This window comes from Thunnus albacares, chromosome 16, assembly GCF_914725855.1.
Source record: "Thunnus albacares chromosome 16, fThuAlb1.1, whole genome shotgun sequence".
Lineage (NCBI taxonomy): Eukaryota > Metazoa > Chordata > Actinopteri > Scombriformes > Scombridae > Thunnus > Thunnus albacares.
In genome coordinates, this window is record NC_058121.1 from 27613658 (window position 1) to 27630974 (window position 17317).

Below are 17317 nucleotides of genomic sequence, written 5' to 3' on the forward strand. Positions count from 1 at the left end.
AGGCAAGGAAGAGACAGTAGAAAAGAAGAGTCCAGGCAACAGGTATTTAATAAAATGAGACAGCCAATTGGTTCAGAGCTGTCATGTCAATTAAATATGACATATGCCACAGCTGCATCATCTGTCCATTGTTTTGTTTTAGACTACAGCTGTATTTTATGATCTCTGTCAAATTAGCATAACAGTGCTCATGGCAACTGATGTAGCTATTTACTTTTAATTCAAATCACAACGTTGCATAATGTGACACGAATGTATGGATGTCAGACATTGTTATTTTTTATTTCACACACACTACAAATGGTTGTATGTTCCAGATGTGTGCCCCTTTTAACGTCACCGCACGGGTTCCGAAAAAACTAAGGATACACCTGTGTATCCTCGCTCATAGCTCCTCCAGCAAGCCTCCTCGCTCCTCTCTCCTGGGAATGCATTTTAGGAATTGAAACATCCTTAAACATGATGCAGTGAGATCGATTTCCGGGTCACAGAACCTATTTATAAGTTTCTTGGTCACAAGCAGGAGGACGGAGGAGAGAGGAGACGAGGAGGCACAAAATAGAGAAATGAGAAGAGCCCACACACACACGGGAGGGAGCAAAGGTAAAAGTACTCATTCTGTTCAAACTCCATTTTAAAGTCAACAGCAAGTCAGAGTGAGTGATAATATTAGGGTTGTAAATAATGAGTAGGCTGCTGTCATTATTGAACAATCTGCCAATTATTTTTCGGATTAATTTTTTAATTGATTAAACAGTGTTGATATCTTCAAACGTTGTTTCCTTTTTTCTTTTTTTGGTTTCTGCGTCCTCACAGCGATGTAATGTGGCACACGGGTGCGGTCAAAATAGAGAGAAGTCTAAGTGAAGAGCGACAGAGGGTCTTAAAGTTTCTTAAATTGCATCCACGTTTCCCTCACTTGCTCTTTTCCTTGCGTCTTAGTCCCTCCCGACGTGGATGCATGGAGAGACGCAAGGAAACCAAGCGAGGAGAGAGGAAACGAGGAAACTTGTTTTTAGAGACATGAGACGTGCTTTCCTCTGAAGTGTCACGTGAAGCGACGTCCGTTTCTGATGACGGCGGTCAGTCCGCTTTAACGGCTGTAGAAACTTCTGATGGAGTTTGTCTGCACACATGCGCACAGTGTTAATACTAATAAAGGTGCACAGTTATCACCGCTAGAGCAGCTGTTTCCTCTCTGCAGCTGTTACCTCGTGCTCAGAGGTACAGGAACCATTTCTACTCGCAGAAGCTGTGTGTATATATATATAATATAATAATAGCCCAGAATATGATCAGGGTATGTTTGGAAAATGGAAATTATGTAACTCATATCAAACCCGACGCTCAGGAATTTTCAGCCTCACACGTGACTGAATGGAAATGACGATAAATGATGTAAAAGGTACAATTAAATTCACTGAGAGTCTGTCTGTCAGCAAGAAACAGTTTAATGGAGGAAATAACATCATGAAAAGTAAAATCTTTCTAATAAATGAAGAAAGTTGTTTATGGTTCTTTTATTGATCAGACCAACAATTAACAGATTTTTTTTAACTAGATGATGAATCAGAAAACAAATAAAACATAAAACTTTGGAGTGATACAATCTGTAATCTGTCTCCACTTCGGTATGAAACTGCAGTGATGTATCAGATCAGTCTGATCAGCTGCAGCGTCCATTCAATAACTGAGATCCAATAAGGGGGCGTGTCAGCTGGTAAAAGACTTCCAGTGAAGGCTGCTCTTGTGTTTCCTCGCTCCTCGGAGCAGAAATAAGAGACTTGAGACGCCTGTCAAAATGGCGCACCAGGAACAAATTTCGGTTCAGGTGAGGCACAAGGAGGGAGGAAAGCTCAAATAAGAAACTTGAGATGTACCCACAGATTTTTATCTGAAGTCTGTTTGTTGGATTTAAACCAGAGTCAAAGTTTATCTTTGTGATGGCCAGAAAACACACATGGTTGTAGTTTAAGTTATGTAAACTAATAAGAAGCTACGAAGTTGAGAGGAAGGAGTGTGCTTATTATACTGTGTATGTGTGTGTCTCCAGTGTTACTGGTTTACCTGTCAGACTCCAGAAGATGAATGATTTTGAGGAAGAGGAGGACGGAGCAGAGGGTCTAATATCCAGCTGTCGGTCTATGAAGAGTGACCGGTCTAAAGGTTTTCCTATAAACTTCAGTAATGAACCTGGACCCTCAGACACAAAGTAAGAGACTGTTTCTTCTGTAAACTGACCTGAAGATGATTCAGTTTAATGTCATTTGATAACCCACATTACAACAATATTCTTTTATAATTCTGTTTTTTTTAATATAGTCACTGTTCTTTTTGTTGTTTGAGCACTGACAGCATTATTTCCTCATTTATAGCTTTAATTTTGTGGAAAGAGTGCTTGATTGCTGTTTTGAAATGTTTATTACTTGCTTCAACTAATATTTAATACAGATTAAGTTGCAGAGGAAAGATTGCTTTGTTTGCTTTCTAGACATGCACACGTTAACTTTTAGTAAATAAACTGTTATACAAAAATCATTATTTGTTATTTGGCATTTTCACACCCCATGTCAGTCTTAAGATGTGAAAAACTCTTCAGTGAAATATATCCAGTTTGCTGCTGTAGATAAAATGTTTAGAACATTCAGAAGGAGATATGAACATAACTATTTGTCATTGTTAAATCATGACCCTGTGCCATGTTTCATGTTACATCTGCTCTTTACAAGAACTAATGATATGTGTAAAACAATTGTTGCTTCCACAGACAGAGAGCAGAGTCTCCAGTATCCAGCTGTCTATCTATGACGAGCGAAAGTGAACCTCCAGACTTCAGTAATGAACCTGAACCCTCAGACACAAAGTAAGAGACTGTTTCTACTGTAAACTGACCTGAAGATGATTCAGTGAAACTGTTTCATTAAGGTTGTAGTGTAAGTTTGAAGGAAACACAGTGAAAAGATATAATTAACTACCTTCCATTCAACTGTAATCTGGAACAAATTTTCATGTATATGTTAACCAGAGACAGAGACAAGGCTGGTATTGGTATTTGATTTTCTAGCTAAAAAATCAAAAGTAGTAGCAGGTAACACAGGGTGATATTTAGTAAGGATTTAGTAACAAGTGAAATTGTGTCTGTCTAAACTAAAAGACTGCACCGGGGTTTTGTGCAGGTAAAATGGAATAAAACTGAATGTTTGATCTCATGCAATACAGAATGTGTCTTAACGCGTTCCTGTTTAAAGGCGCAAACTATGGGAAGTGGTAATGGAAATGTATACAAACAGCCTGCTGCAGCTGATGCAGACTGACCACTGCAGCAGAGAAAACTGAGTTTGACATTCAATGTTTGGAAAAAGTAAAAACTGTAAAAGAGAGATTATAGCAGAAACAGTGTGAGAGACAAACACAATGAAAAAATGCATTATGAAGATATGTACCAGAGCTCTCTGTTGAGCACCACAACACAAGACAAAAGAGCAGCAGCCTCATATTTTTCACAAGTGGACTTTTCTGTTTTACTCAATTGCCTCCTACTTATGTTTCCTGACTTTTAACGGCTCAAAGAGAGTTAAAGGAGCCCTGTGGAGTTTTCTTGTTAACAAACAAAAGTCATGTTTACATGGACTTACTTACCAAAACACATTGTGTGAATTCTTGTGGTCTAACAAATGTGTTGAATCCATTTCCCTCCCCATGAAACATTCACAAAGCTTTCAAAGCAACCTTTTCAACCTAATGTTTTGAATCCTGCATTGTTTACATCAATGTTTACTTGCTTGCACTCTTCTTCTTCTTGTCTGCCTTTGCTAGTGCATTATTGTTTTTGTCTAATTACCTTTGAATCCTGGCAATTGTAGTATATATTTTAATTTTATATTTTATTTCAAACTCAATGTGCTGAAGCCCAGAGCCTGAAGAGAAAAGAAATCAAAATACTTAGGCAAGGCAAGTTTATTTGTATAACACTGTTACAGTAGTTGAGTTTTTCCAAATCTTGCTGACACATCCTTTAATTCTCGATATATTCTTTAGGTGATAGTAGGCTGACTTTGTAATTGTCTTAATGTGGCTGTTGAAATTCAGGTCTCAGTCCATGACTACACCAAGATTTCTGGCTTGGTTTGTGGTTTTTAACATTATCGATTGAAGCTAAGTGCTGACTTTTCATTTTTAATTGAAGAAAATTCTTTCTTACTTACAGTCTGTTATGTAGGGTTTATGTAGGGAAAGAGCTGCATGCAACTTGTGAGCTGTCGGTTGGCCACCACTAATGTGATGTGTCATAAAGAATATGTTAATTTCCACAGAGAGAGGAAGAGGAGGGATGTTTCTGTGGAGGAGCAGCTGTCCTGCTGTTCTTTGTGTCAGGACGTCCTGAAGGATCCAGTCTCTATCAGTTGTGGAGACTGGTTCTGCAGACAGTGCATCACCTCATACTGGGACCAGTCTGCTTTATCAGGAGCGTCCTCCTGTCCCCAGTGTGGAGGAAAATCCAGAACAAGCTGTGGACTGCAGACAGACCGTCAGACCAGCACTGTACAATGTAAGACTGAAGATCTGTCTGCTGATGTCATCATCTCTGAAAACAGGACAGGAATCTACCTCCTCTATCCTACTGAAAATTAATGCAGTGAGACATATCTCTTTTGACTTTTTTTCTTCTCTTTCAGCAGATAGTGGTCTGCAGGAGGTTTTAAATGCACATAAGATCAATCTGAGGAGGAGATGTGAATGTGTGACTGAAGGAACTGATGAAGCAGGAAGTGAAACCCTCCTCAACAGGATCTACACTGAGCTCTACATCACAGAGGGACAGAGCGAAGAGGTTAATACCCAACATGAGGTGAGGCAACTTGAAACAGCTTCCAAGATGAAGACCATTCATGACACTCCAATCAAGTGTCACAACATCTTTAAAGTCTTACCTGACCAACAGAAAGACATCAGAGTCGTTCTGACAAACGGTGTTGCTGGCGTTGGAAAAACCTTCTCAGTGCAGAAATTCACTCTGGACTGGGCAGAGGGCTTAGAAAACCAAGATATCAGTCTTGTGATTCTGCTTTCGTTCAGAGAGCTGAACTTGATCAAAGATGAGCAGTACAGTCTCCTCATGCTGATCCATGTTTTCCATCCAACATTACAGAAGGTCACAGCAGAGAAGCTTGCTGTCTGTAAAGTTTTGTTCATCTTTGACGGCCTGGATGAAAGCAGACTTTCTCTGGATTTCAAGAACAATGATGTTGTGTCTGATATCACACAGAAGTCATCAGTCAGTGTGCTGTTGACAAACCTCATCGAGGGTAATCTGCTTACCTCGGCTCTCGTCTGGATAACTTCCCGACCTGCAGCAGCCAATCAGATCCCTCCTACATGTGTTGATAGGGTAACAGAAGTACGAGGCTTTACTGATATCCAGAAGGAGGAGTACTTCAGGAGAAGATTCAGTGATGAAGAGCTGTCCAGAAAAATCATCTCACACATCAAGACATCCAGGAGCCTCCACATCATGTGTCACATCCCAGTCTTCTGCTGGATCATTGCTAGAGTTTTGGAGCACATGTTGACTACAGACCAGAGAGGAGAGCTGCCAAAGACCCTGACTGACATGTACTCACACTTCCTGCTGGTTCAGACACAGAGGAAGAAGCACAAGTATGATGAGGGACATGAGACGAGTCCACAGGAGCTGATTGAGACTGACAGGGAAGTTCTTCTGAAGCTGGGGAGACTGGCGTTTGAACATCTGGAGAAAGGAAACATCATGTTCTACCAAGAAGACCTGGAGCAGTGTGGTCTTGATGTCACAGAGGCCTCTGTGTTATCAGGATTTTGTACAGAGATCTTCAAAAGAGAGAGTGTGATCTTCCAGAAAACAGTCTACTGCTTTGTTCATCTGAGCGTTCAGGAGTTTCTGGCTGCAGTCTACATGTACCACTGTTACACCAACAGCAACACAGAGGCTCTGGAGGACTTCCTGGGATATGTGCATGATGTAGATGATTATGAAGATGATGATTATGAAGATGATGATTGTGAAGAAGAAGAAGAAGAAGAAGAAGATGATGATGAAGATGATGATGATTATGAAGATGATAATTATGATTATGATGATCATGGTGATGATCATGATGATGATGACGACGATGATGATGATGATGACAGATATGATTACCATTTTCCATCTCCGGATGACTTCCTGAGGAGAGCCATGAAGAAATCTCTCAGAAGTAAAAATGGCCACCTGGACCTGTTTGTTCGCTTCCTTCATGGCCTCTCTCTGGAGTCCAACCAGAGTCTCTTAGGAGGCCTTCTGGGTCAGACAGAGAACAGACCAATAATCGTCCAGAGAGTCATCAACAAGCTGAAGAAGATGAACACTTGTGATATCTCCCCTGATAGAAGCATCAACATCTTCCACTGTCTGATGGAGATGAACGACCACTCAGCACATTGGGAGATACAAAAGTTCCTGACGTCAGAGAACAGGTCAAGGAAGAAACTCTCTGATATCCAATGCTCAGCTCTGGCCTACATTCTGCAGATGTCAGAGGGGGCTTTGGATGAGTTGAACCTGAAGAAGTACAACACATCAGAGGAGGGAGCACGGAGACTGATCTCAGCTGTGAGGAACTGCAGAAAGGCTCAGTGAGTCCAGATGTTATTAACATTAGTTTAATTTTTCAAATATAAATAATATAAAACTCTTTATGCTCTACTTATTTACAGCCAAAATAATATGTCAGTTATCTTTACTCCCAGATGTTCTTGAGTTGTTTCAAAAGTTGTGTGTGCAAATAATTCTGTTAAGGTAATGAACACAGTTACTCTATATATGTCTAGTAATAATTGGATTTTAAAGTTTTTTCTTCTATTTACCTTCCTATGGGTGATGGAGGTGTCATTCGAAACCTGGTAAAGCAATTGAAGGACTTTAGAGGTTGTGGTTGAGGTTTTATCACAGCAGAATTTTATCACCACATATATCAGTATTTTACAGTTATCAGTGAATGTAGTAAAGTTATTATCAGGTTCTACAAATAATATATAATCAGACAGACACTGTTTTTTACCACTATGATTAAGAGTTTAAAATAATTCTGTATCATTTTCCAAAGGTGATTTTTGAGGTCAGAGAGAATTGCTTTCATCATTTTTTTTCCTAATGGTTTGAGCCATTTTATTGTGAGCATGGGTGATCAGCAAATCAACAAACTGATTTAGTAATGTCAGATATACAACAATATCTAAAGTTTGCTAACAATAACCAACATAGCCTCCGTTAACTACTGGTCATACGCGACACAACCCCTGAGTGTGCCTTTTATTTCTCAACTTTTTATTTTAAAGACGGAAGTCATTTTACATGGTCTTGCCTTTCTTATATTCTGTTTGTCGCATAAAGAAACTCTGAAGTGATTCTCTCTTGTTGGTGAGAAATAGTAAATGATCATTGATATAAGCTGCTTAAATTTAATCACCTGATTGCAGGGACTGTATGACGATGAGTTTATTTTTAAGACAAAACCATAACTTTACCCCCCCCCCCTAATTGAGTAATGGCAATTCATTTGCTCCACATGTCCCATTGCTCAGGCATTTATGACCTTGATAACATCTTTCTGATGACATCATGTTAAAAATAATTCACTCTTACTGGTTTGTTAATTCTGTTTTTGTGCTGAATCAGTTTTTCAGATTCTCAGAAAAGAATGTTGACAACTAAACATGATGCAGTCATCTGTCATGCACATCTAAATATTTAATTACATTAATATTTCATTATGTACAGGTCTAATGTTGTCAAGCCATTTGTTTCATTTGTGTTTGTCAACTAAATTTCCCTGCTTAGCGATGTGAAGCTGACAGCAGCAGGTAGCCAGCAAAGAGAGATGATCTTTCTCAACTAAATGTTCACTGAATCGAACTGAGTAAAAATATCTCTGAGTCAAATTAAAAATAGTAGACAGTAAAAATGGTTTTCCAATCAAGATGACCTGATGATAACTTTTGTGGAGACAGACATGGGATCAGATCATACAGACAGACTGTGCTCATTATGGAAGCCTCAATGTATTTCCATTTTCTCTCCCTTCATCTGCAAAATTAAAGCAAAACAAAAATTTTGCAGGTATGAGAGAGAGTGATGATGTTTCATTCAAACACACTGAGATATGATTAGCTGGACTAGGAGTGCTCTGGTAGCCCACTGGTTAAGACACATGCCATATAACTGCAATGTCTACTGTTCAATTCAGGCAGCGGACCTTTGTTGCATGTCATTGCCTGTCTCTGTCTCCTCTTGTTTCCTTTTATCTCTAAACTGTCACTCTCTCATTAAAGGAATAGAATGCCCCAGAGAAAGAAAATTGATTTGCTTTGAATGATTAGCTGAACCACTGATGTGAAGAGCAAATTTTAATCAAAATAGGGAATCTCAAACTGTTTTGTCATCAAATGTAGTAAATATAAAGTGTCCTCTTTCATGATAACATATGTTGGAATATATGTTTCATGACAGACTTTCTCACTGTGGACTCTCGGAGACTCACTGTGAAGTTGTGGCCTCAGCTCTGAAGTCCAACCCCTCCCATCTGAGAGAGCTGGATATGAGCTCCAATGACCTGCATGATTCAGGAGTGAACCTGCTGTCTGCTGGACTGGAGAGTCCAAACTGTAGACTGGAGACTCTGAGGTCATTTCACTGACTATAGATTTTGTAGTATTTTTCTATATATTCAATTCAAATCCTTCACTGAAGTTTCAAATGTTTGGTTCATACATTTTCAGGATTTGCCCAAGTACAAATCTGTAGAATTTAATTTTTTTCAGGAATTCAAAATCCAGTCTTCTGTGTAAAAATTACTTCCCAAGTTTAAACTAATATGAGGCTTCAGAAGTCTGAGTTACACATATCAAGTAAGTATCTTCAGTGTTTCGTCAGTGTTTCCTTGCTGAGCTGCAGTGGAGGGATCATAACTTAAGAGGGAATTTTAACTTTGAGTTAGACAAATCAAGTGGGTGTCTACCAGCCTGTCAAAGCCTCAGTAGCTGCAGCTGAACTTATGAAGTCAATTCCTACAGTGTAGCTGTGTTAAGAAGATACCACTTTACAGTCAGTATGGACAGGAGGAATGATTAATGTCAAAAATAAGATGTTTTAATTATACATACCCACTAAACTATCAAATACAGGAAGGAGGTCATGTAATAAATAATGAACAGGTTTTTAGTCCAACATGTCTGATTCCATATTGATCCTCTAGTTACAGACTCAACTGAGTTCTGCAACATTTTATGAAAACAGTGTTTACATGAATAGGTGTCTGAATGTTGTGGTGACATTTAAATGATGTCTGTAGAAGGCTGACATTATGATGATGCACAATAACACGATACAAAGACACTCTACTCATCTTAAGGAAAAGCTCATTGATTAGGACATAGTAATGTTGAACTATACATTTAAAAACTGAACACATCTGATTAGATTATAAATGTATTTTAATCTACATCATTTATTCTTTATTCAGATTGTGGGACTGCAAGGTGTCAGAGATCAGCTGTGATTCTCTGGTCTCAGCTCTGAAGTCCAACCCCTCCCATCTGAGAGAGCTGGATCTAAGTCACAACATCCTGCGGGATTCAGGAGTGAAGCTGCTGTGTGATTTTCTGAAGAGTCCACACTGCAGACTGAAGACTCTGAGGTCAATTCACTGACTGTTACTATTACTGATCTTATGTTTAATAACTGAAACTAATTAATTTACATCCATAACTTACATCCATGAAGTATTTTTTTCCAATATTTTCATTTTTTATACTGTACAAAATTTAGTCTGTACATATAAAAGATGACTGATTCTTCAAGAAACTGTAAAAAATGCCCACTGTTAGTTGTTAAAGTAAATTAATGTTTTTCATTTCTGTTTGGAGTTACATCTTTATACAGAAGATCCTCTCAACTAATATCTGTTTTAAATTGATCAAGTTTACTTGCTAAAGATCAAAACAAAAAATTCACTCACGTTTATTTTAATGTGTTTAATGAATGGTGTCCTATCATTGATATTGATCCTTCAGAACACACACGCACACACACAGAGGGACACAGAGAGATCAGTGCAGGTCTTTTGCAAGTATCTTTTTATAATCAGTTTTGACATGAATAGGTTGATGTCCGTAGAAGACTGTCATTATGATGATCCACATAACATAATGACAAAGTCACTCTACTCATTTTAGAGAAAAGCTCATTGATGAGACACAGTAATGTTGAATTACACATATTAAAGAGTCCACACTGCAGACTGAAGACTCTGAGGTCAATTCACTGACTGTTACTATTACTGATCTTATGTTTAATAACTGAAACTAATTAATTTACATCCATAACTTACATCCATGAAGTATTTTTTTCCAATATTTTCATTTTTTATACTGTACAAAATTTAGTCTGTACATATAAAAGATGACTGATTCTTCAAGAAACTGTAAAAAATGCCCACTGTTAGTTGTTAAAGTAAATTAATGTTTTTCATTTCTGTTTGGAGTTACATCTTTATACAGAAGATCCTCTCAACTAATATCTGTTTTAAATTGATCAAGTTTACTTGCTAAAGATCAAAACAAAAAATTCACTCACGTTTATTTTAATGTGTTTAATGAATGGTGTCCTATCATTGATATTGATCCTTCAGAACACACACGCACACACACAGAGGGACACAGAGAGATCAATGCAGGTCTTTTGCAAGTATCTTTTTATAATCAGTTTTGACATGAATAGGTTGATGTCCGTAGAAGACTGTCATTATGATGATCCACAATAACATAATGACAAAGTCACTCTACTCATTTTAGAGAAAAGCTCATTGATGAGACACAGTAATGTTGAATTACACATATTAAACCTGAGCACACCTGATTGGATTATAATTTAAATGTTATCTACACAACAACAAACAAGAAACCTGATATCCACAGGTAGACTTCTCCTGTAGAACTCTGATTTCTCTGTCATGTACCAGCTTTTTACATGTGAACATGTGCAGGTAAAATGACTGCAGACAGATGAAGGAACAGCAGAGCAGCTGGATGAAAGCAGAGATCATTACACGAAGCAATGTGTCCTTGTATTTAAAATAAATCCATCTTAAGTCCAACTAAAACTGACACTAACACAAAGCAGCCTGTAGAAGTCTAAATGCGTTGGTTTCAAGCCCTGAACATTTAAATATTTGTTAAATTCAGACACTCTCACATTGTGAGGAAAAGCTCCAGCCCTGCTTCCAGAATAAGTTCAGGTTTAGGGGAGAAATCTGATCACTGACCTGCTGCATGTACACAAGGACTTACAGTAAACAGGTAACTACAGTGAATGTAAACACACTGATTGATTAGGACCGGGTAATGGTGAATTACACATTTAAAACCTGAACACATCTGATTCGATTATAAATGTATTTTAATCTGCATCATACATTCTTTATTTAGATTGATGTCATGCAGTTTGTCCGAGATAAGCTGTGCTTCTCTGGTCTCAGCTCTGAAGTTCAACCCCTCCCATCTGAGAGCATTGCAGCTGAGTGACAACAAGCTGCAGGATTCTGGAGTGAAGCTGCTGTGTGATTTTATGGAGATTCCACACTGTAGACTGGAGACTCTGAGGTCAGTTCACTGATTTGTTACTATTGTTGATCTTAATGTTTTACAACTGAACCTAATATATGTACTTCTTATCAACAATCTTATCAACAAATATTTAAGTTGATGAAGTTTACTTGATGAAGGAAAAAAAAATTCTTTATTATTTTTTTATTGATCCTTTAGAACACACATGCACACACACACACACTGTGCCATCAGTGTGTGGATGTGTATGAATGATTAGATTTTCACTGATGGGCAGGTTGGGACCTTGCATGGTAGCCCCTGTACCATTCAGCCTATTAATGTGTGTGAATGGGTGAATGTGATTCGTAGTGTAAAAAGCGCGAATTTACCATTCCATTTACCATTTATACACAGTGGGCCACAGAGAGATCAATGGAGAAATTTAAGTATTGTTTATGAGTCAGTGTTGACATTAATAGGTGTCTGAATGTTGTGGTGATATTGGATGATGTTTGTAGAGGGCTGACATTATGATGATCCACAATAACACAATGACAAAGTCATTCTACTCATTTTCGAGAAAAGTTCATTGATGAGAACATAGTAACGTTGAACTACACAATTAAAACCTGAGCACATCTGATTGTATTATAAATGGGTTTTATCTACATCATTTATTCTTTATGCAGATTGTGGCGCTGCAGTTTGTCAGAGATGAGCTGTGCTTCTCTGGCCTCAGCTCTGAAGTCCAATCCCTCCCATCTGAGAGAGTTGGATCTGAGTGACAACAAGCTACAGGATTCGGGAGTGAAGCTGCTGTGTGATTTTCTGGAGAGTCCACGCTGTAGACTCGAGACTCTGAGGTCAGACACCATTTTTAGTTCTGTTTGTTCTGTGCCAAAATGAATATGATGTTAAAGTCATGGTGACACTAAACTGCAGACATAAAGCTGATATTATATCGATCCATACTGAGTATCTTAATGGTAAAGTCTATTTTCTTAAGTGGTTTAGTTCATTGACTGTGTCAGAACAGTGTTGCGCTGCATATTTGAAACCTTCATATAACATCAAAAATCGACATTGTATAATTCACTCTGAACCTCTTAAACACTGTTTTTTTTGTCTTTTATATTAGATAGTTTTTTAACCTGCATCCTGCTGGATCCAGGTGTAATGAGTTTACATCCTTTAAACTTTAGGGCTGGATGAGAAAATAGATTTTCCGATTAATTGTGATTCTTATTTGAATGATCAATAATTGATCCTTGAAATCCAGAGATTGATCTTTGCATTTGCACTTTTACTCAGTAAACGTGTACATGTGCACTGTGCTGTGTGTATGCAGTGGTTACTTGTTGTAAATGGTTCTGTTAGAGCAGCATGATGTGTAAAATGTCTACTTTGTGGAAATCGAGTTATTACAACATGCACCAAAAAAGTTTAAAAGTAACGTAGATGCTATCTGCTATATTAGCTGCCTTGAGATACGACTGTCCCATAAACCGTGATGTGAATAGCTCCTGGCTGTATTCAGAGTTGCATACTGACGTACTATTCATACTAAGTATAACATCAAATTGTGTATGTAGTGCATTCCAACTTCATATTACATGTTATGATAATGTTATGAATTCCCCCCCCCCCCCCCCCCCCCCCCCCCCATATTTTTAATTGACTGGACTTCAGATTCCCCTAGAAGCTGAAGAAGAAGAAAGAAATTTCCAAACAGGCGTTATTTGACTAAACTGACCACATATTGGGAATCAAAATGGTGATTTTTGCTGAAAAAAAAACTTAATAAAGTGATACATTTATTAACAGCTTTTAGCCTGGCTCAAAATCTCCACCATTGCACCATGGATGTATTATAAGAGCTGAATGGGGCTTCACTGCTCAGCCTTTCAATCAATTTTCCCCAGTGGCCTCTTGCAGTATTGCAGTGAAAAATACCGCTGCGGCCCAAAAAATATTCTCTCCATAGACCACCATTGTAAAAGAGATGTCTGTAAAAGTGTTAACAGGACACCTCAAACTGCAAACAAGATAAATTATTACTCTTTATATTGTGAATTTTTGATCCATGGAGGTTTTATATTTGTAAAACTTTCCTCAAGCGGAGAAAAGCAATTTAAAAATCTCTGACATCATCACAATGTAAAGTCTATGGGCTGAGTGGGAACTCACAAGAGGGGCCAGCGGGGGAACACTCCTGCACATTTTCAGTGGGACGCACAATGCGGAAGCAAACCCGGGAGCTAGAAACTTTTGGCATATGCACCAGCCAATTAATTCTGATTGAACTGAATGTGCGCCATTTTTGGTCCGATATCCAGCTCTAAAAATACATTTGTGCATTGTGGGGCAGTTGAGTATGTCCAGTAAGCCTTTTGTTTTCCTAGGATGGCGATGTTCCGCAAAGATTGGCCCCTACTCTGCCTCTGATTGGCTCTGACCCTGATATTCTTACCCTTACCCTATCCATCTCCCTCCTCTTGTTATTTGAATAAACTGACCACATACTGGGAATCACATGAAAAAATTTTAAAACTTGATAAAGTGACCTATTAACAGTCATCCTACAGCAGTAGAACTTATAAATGTTAATGAACCACATCACTGAGCGAAGAAGTGACGTCCTAACTGAAGACCCGCCTTGCTGAGAGCACTGACAGATTGCAATTATTTTTAATTTGACATCAAAGGAGCGTGGTGACATGTAAATGTAAATGCAATAGACTGAGGGTGCTTTTTCCCTTATTGTATAAAATTCATTTTCATTTTCAAATTGACAGAACGTTGCATTTTAATTTTAATTGTGACTTAAATATTGTTTGCATTAATGGAAAATCAGGTTACATTGTTTATATTGTGTTAATTTTCAAATTTGAATTAACATTTGAGCATTGTCTACTGTACAGTGGGGTATGACTTTGAAAATTAAATGTCAAGCAGCTTTTCCACTTTCATTTTAATATGACCATAGAATGCCCATATGAGTATATTAAAATGCAAATTGGATTATTGCATTTTCATTTTTACTCAAATAACGCATTCATATGTAGAAAATTATAATGCTATTGCAGAATGACATTTTCAAGTTTACGTCATCATTTTAATATAGTCCCCTACAGGCTCCCATACACTTGCAAGTGATGCAGGTCTTTTCTTATTCTTGCTCAAGTGTTTTGCACATGTAAGCCAAAAATATAGCTGTCATGTTTTAGTCTTTTTGTATTTTTACTTGTGTTTGGCTGCACAACATGAGTTTGTATTGATGGATTCGCTGCAGAATTTAAGATGTGAAGTCACTATGTCTTTATTGAAGTGGCAACATATTGTTTATAATGAGAGCTCTTTTTCACTGTTTTTATTTGACAGTTTTTAACCTGCATCCTGTTGGGTTCAGGTGTTTGGAGATTCCATTTTCTAAACTTCTAGATTCTAAACCCTCTGCAGCTCTGAACAGATCATGAAACATGATCTCAAGGAGGAACTTTGTCTTTTAAAGTGACATAATTTATCCTTTTTTCAGTTTAAAAGGCTGCAGTTTGTCAGAGATCAGCTGTGCTTCTCTGGACTCAGCTCTGAAGTCCAACCCCTCCCATCTGAGAGATCTGGATCTGAGAGGAAACAACCTGCATTATTCAATCATGAGGCTACTGTCTGATCTGAAGAAGAGTCCACACTGTAGACTGGAGTATCTGAGGTCAGTGGAGAGTTGGAGTCAGTCCGTGCTGGTTTCAGCAGCATTGTATTAAACACATTTAGTATCAAAGCAAAGATCCAGTATCTCCTGGTGAACCTCCAACAATCTCAGTGGCTGCTTTCCTCACTGAAACTGTGAAAGGAGAATGGTGACAGACTTCAGGATCGGACAGAAAGACAGAGAAAGAGCAAGAGAACAGTCAGTCAGTCAGATCAGCCAGAGGCTTGTTGTGATCATGTGTTTGAGTTGATGTGAAGACGACTGTTGTTGTGTTCTTGTCTTGAGGAAATAAAGTTGGATTACAGCTGACTGCCTTACAGGATGTATAGAGACAGTGGTCCTCATCATCAAACTGTCGTACTACCAAATCTGATCTGAAAGTGTTTGTTCTCTCATTTCAATACTAAAGAATTGATCAGTTCATCTTTGTCAGAGCTCTAAGATCAGTCTGACCGAAGCCTGGAAATCACTGGCTCTGATTTCACAGAAGCATCATTACGTTTAGTAACTGTAATGACTTGATTTCGACAAAAACAAAAAAAAACCTAAGCCACAGTGAGGGGCTGTTACCGGGACATGTAATTGACGCGTCGTCATGTGGCAGCTTCATGTACTAAATCAAACATCTTCGGACTTGCGCTTCAGATGTGTTTATTTATCAACGTGCTATGCATACACTTATATCTATAACTTGCATGAAAACAACAAAAAGGCTTAAAGATTAGCCTCTAAACGGCGGTCAAAAAACTGTGTGCTTCTCACGGTAAGCAGCACACCTGAGGAGTAATTGCCTCTTCCTCTACATATACATTTCCATATGCGTCTGTCCAATACGCCACTTACTGTGGCAACCAGGGAGTGACCTTAACACAGTCATAGATACAAATGGCTCTAACAGTAACCATGTGGTCTTTATACAGACCAGAACCTCTGCAGAAGTCCAGGAATCATAGCAGGTGTTAAGCTGAGAGCTCTGACTGATTGTCATACTGATTGTCACAGTACATCCATCAGTAAACTGATGAGTGAATGTCTCTGTTTCTGCAGTAATGATGTGTTCATGACTTAGCAGTTTATTTCCTCTGTGTACTTCAGTGAAATATGCAGAGTAAACAGACTTGATGCCAAAAGTCTCTGCAGGTCTGTGAGCTTGGAGCTCAGTGATTTCACTCCAACATGTTAACATGAGAGCTGAAAGGAAGCTTGCTATGCTTCGCAGCTGTTCCACTTCTGGTCCGAACAGGACTGAAGTCCCTGCTGCTCTTCATTCTGGATGTGCTGCATCACTGACTGACAGCTGATGAAGTGAGTCTCACTAAACACTGATTTATGACCTCTGTTGTTTCTTCTTCTCTCCTCAGCTGGAAGTGATGATCTCTGTAAGAGTGTGAGTGAAAATCCAGGAGTGTGTGTTGAGAGAGGATCAGCTGTATCCTGATGATCCATCTGGACCGGAGTCTGGATCTGGATTTTGTCATCTTCACTTAAATCTCTTAACTGACTACAAACTGATTATCTGTGGATTTCATTGAAGTCAGCACTTTACAGATTTGTGATACATGAGCTGTTTGATGCAGAAAAGACGTAAAAAAAAAACAGGTGTTATAAGTCACTCTGACCCTGGGCCCATATTTATCAAGTGTCTCAGAATCACACTGAGAGTTAACTGAGGACTAAAACTAACTGAGCAAAAGAGAATTTGCTCTGACTTTCAGCAGGAGAAGGATTACTCCGGGGAGAGAGTGAGACGTCGCTGTTTTACCACAGTCAGAGCAGGAAAGTAGAAATAATGATGATGTGTTGTAGTTTTCTCACAGTCTCGGCTGGAAATATTAAACAGTGATAATTTGGTATATTATGTATATAGGCAGGTAACCAGGCAAGTAACTTACCAAGGTTATGTTAAAAAACTATGATGCCAAAATTCATCATGATATGCTGTGTGGTTTCACAGCCTGTAATAGTGCTGCATCTTGCACATGTTGCACA

General features: G+C 38.5%; 1 protein-coding gene across 1 annotated transcript; it reads left to right on the top strand.

The window, feature by feature from the left end:
- Window positions 1–1932: 1932 nt before the first annotated feature.
- Window positions 1933–17074, top strand: LOC122999492 (NACHT, LRR and PYD domains-containing protein 14-like). Its single transcript, XM_044376455.1, has 11 exons — window positions 1933–2212; window positions 2768–2863; window positions 4314–4549; window positions 4680–6039; window positions 6199–6651; window positions 8525–8698; window positions 9537–9710; window positions 11500–11673; window positions 12309–12482; window positions 15155–15328; window positions 16690–17074. Exons 1-11 carry the CDS (start codon window positions 2085–2087, stop codon window positions 16697–16699), a joined length of 3153 nt encoding a protein of 1050 aa, XP_044232390.1. The 5' UTR covers window positions 1933–2084; the 3' UTR covers window positions 16700–17074.
- Window positions 17075–17317: the final 243 nt, after the last annotated feature.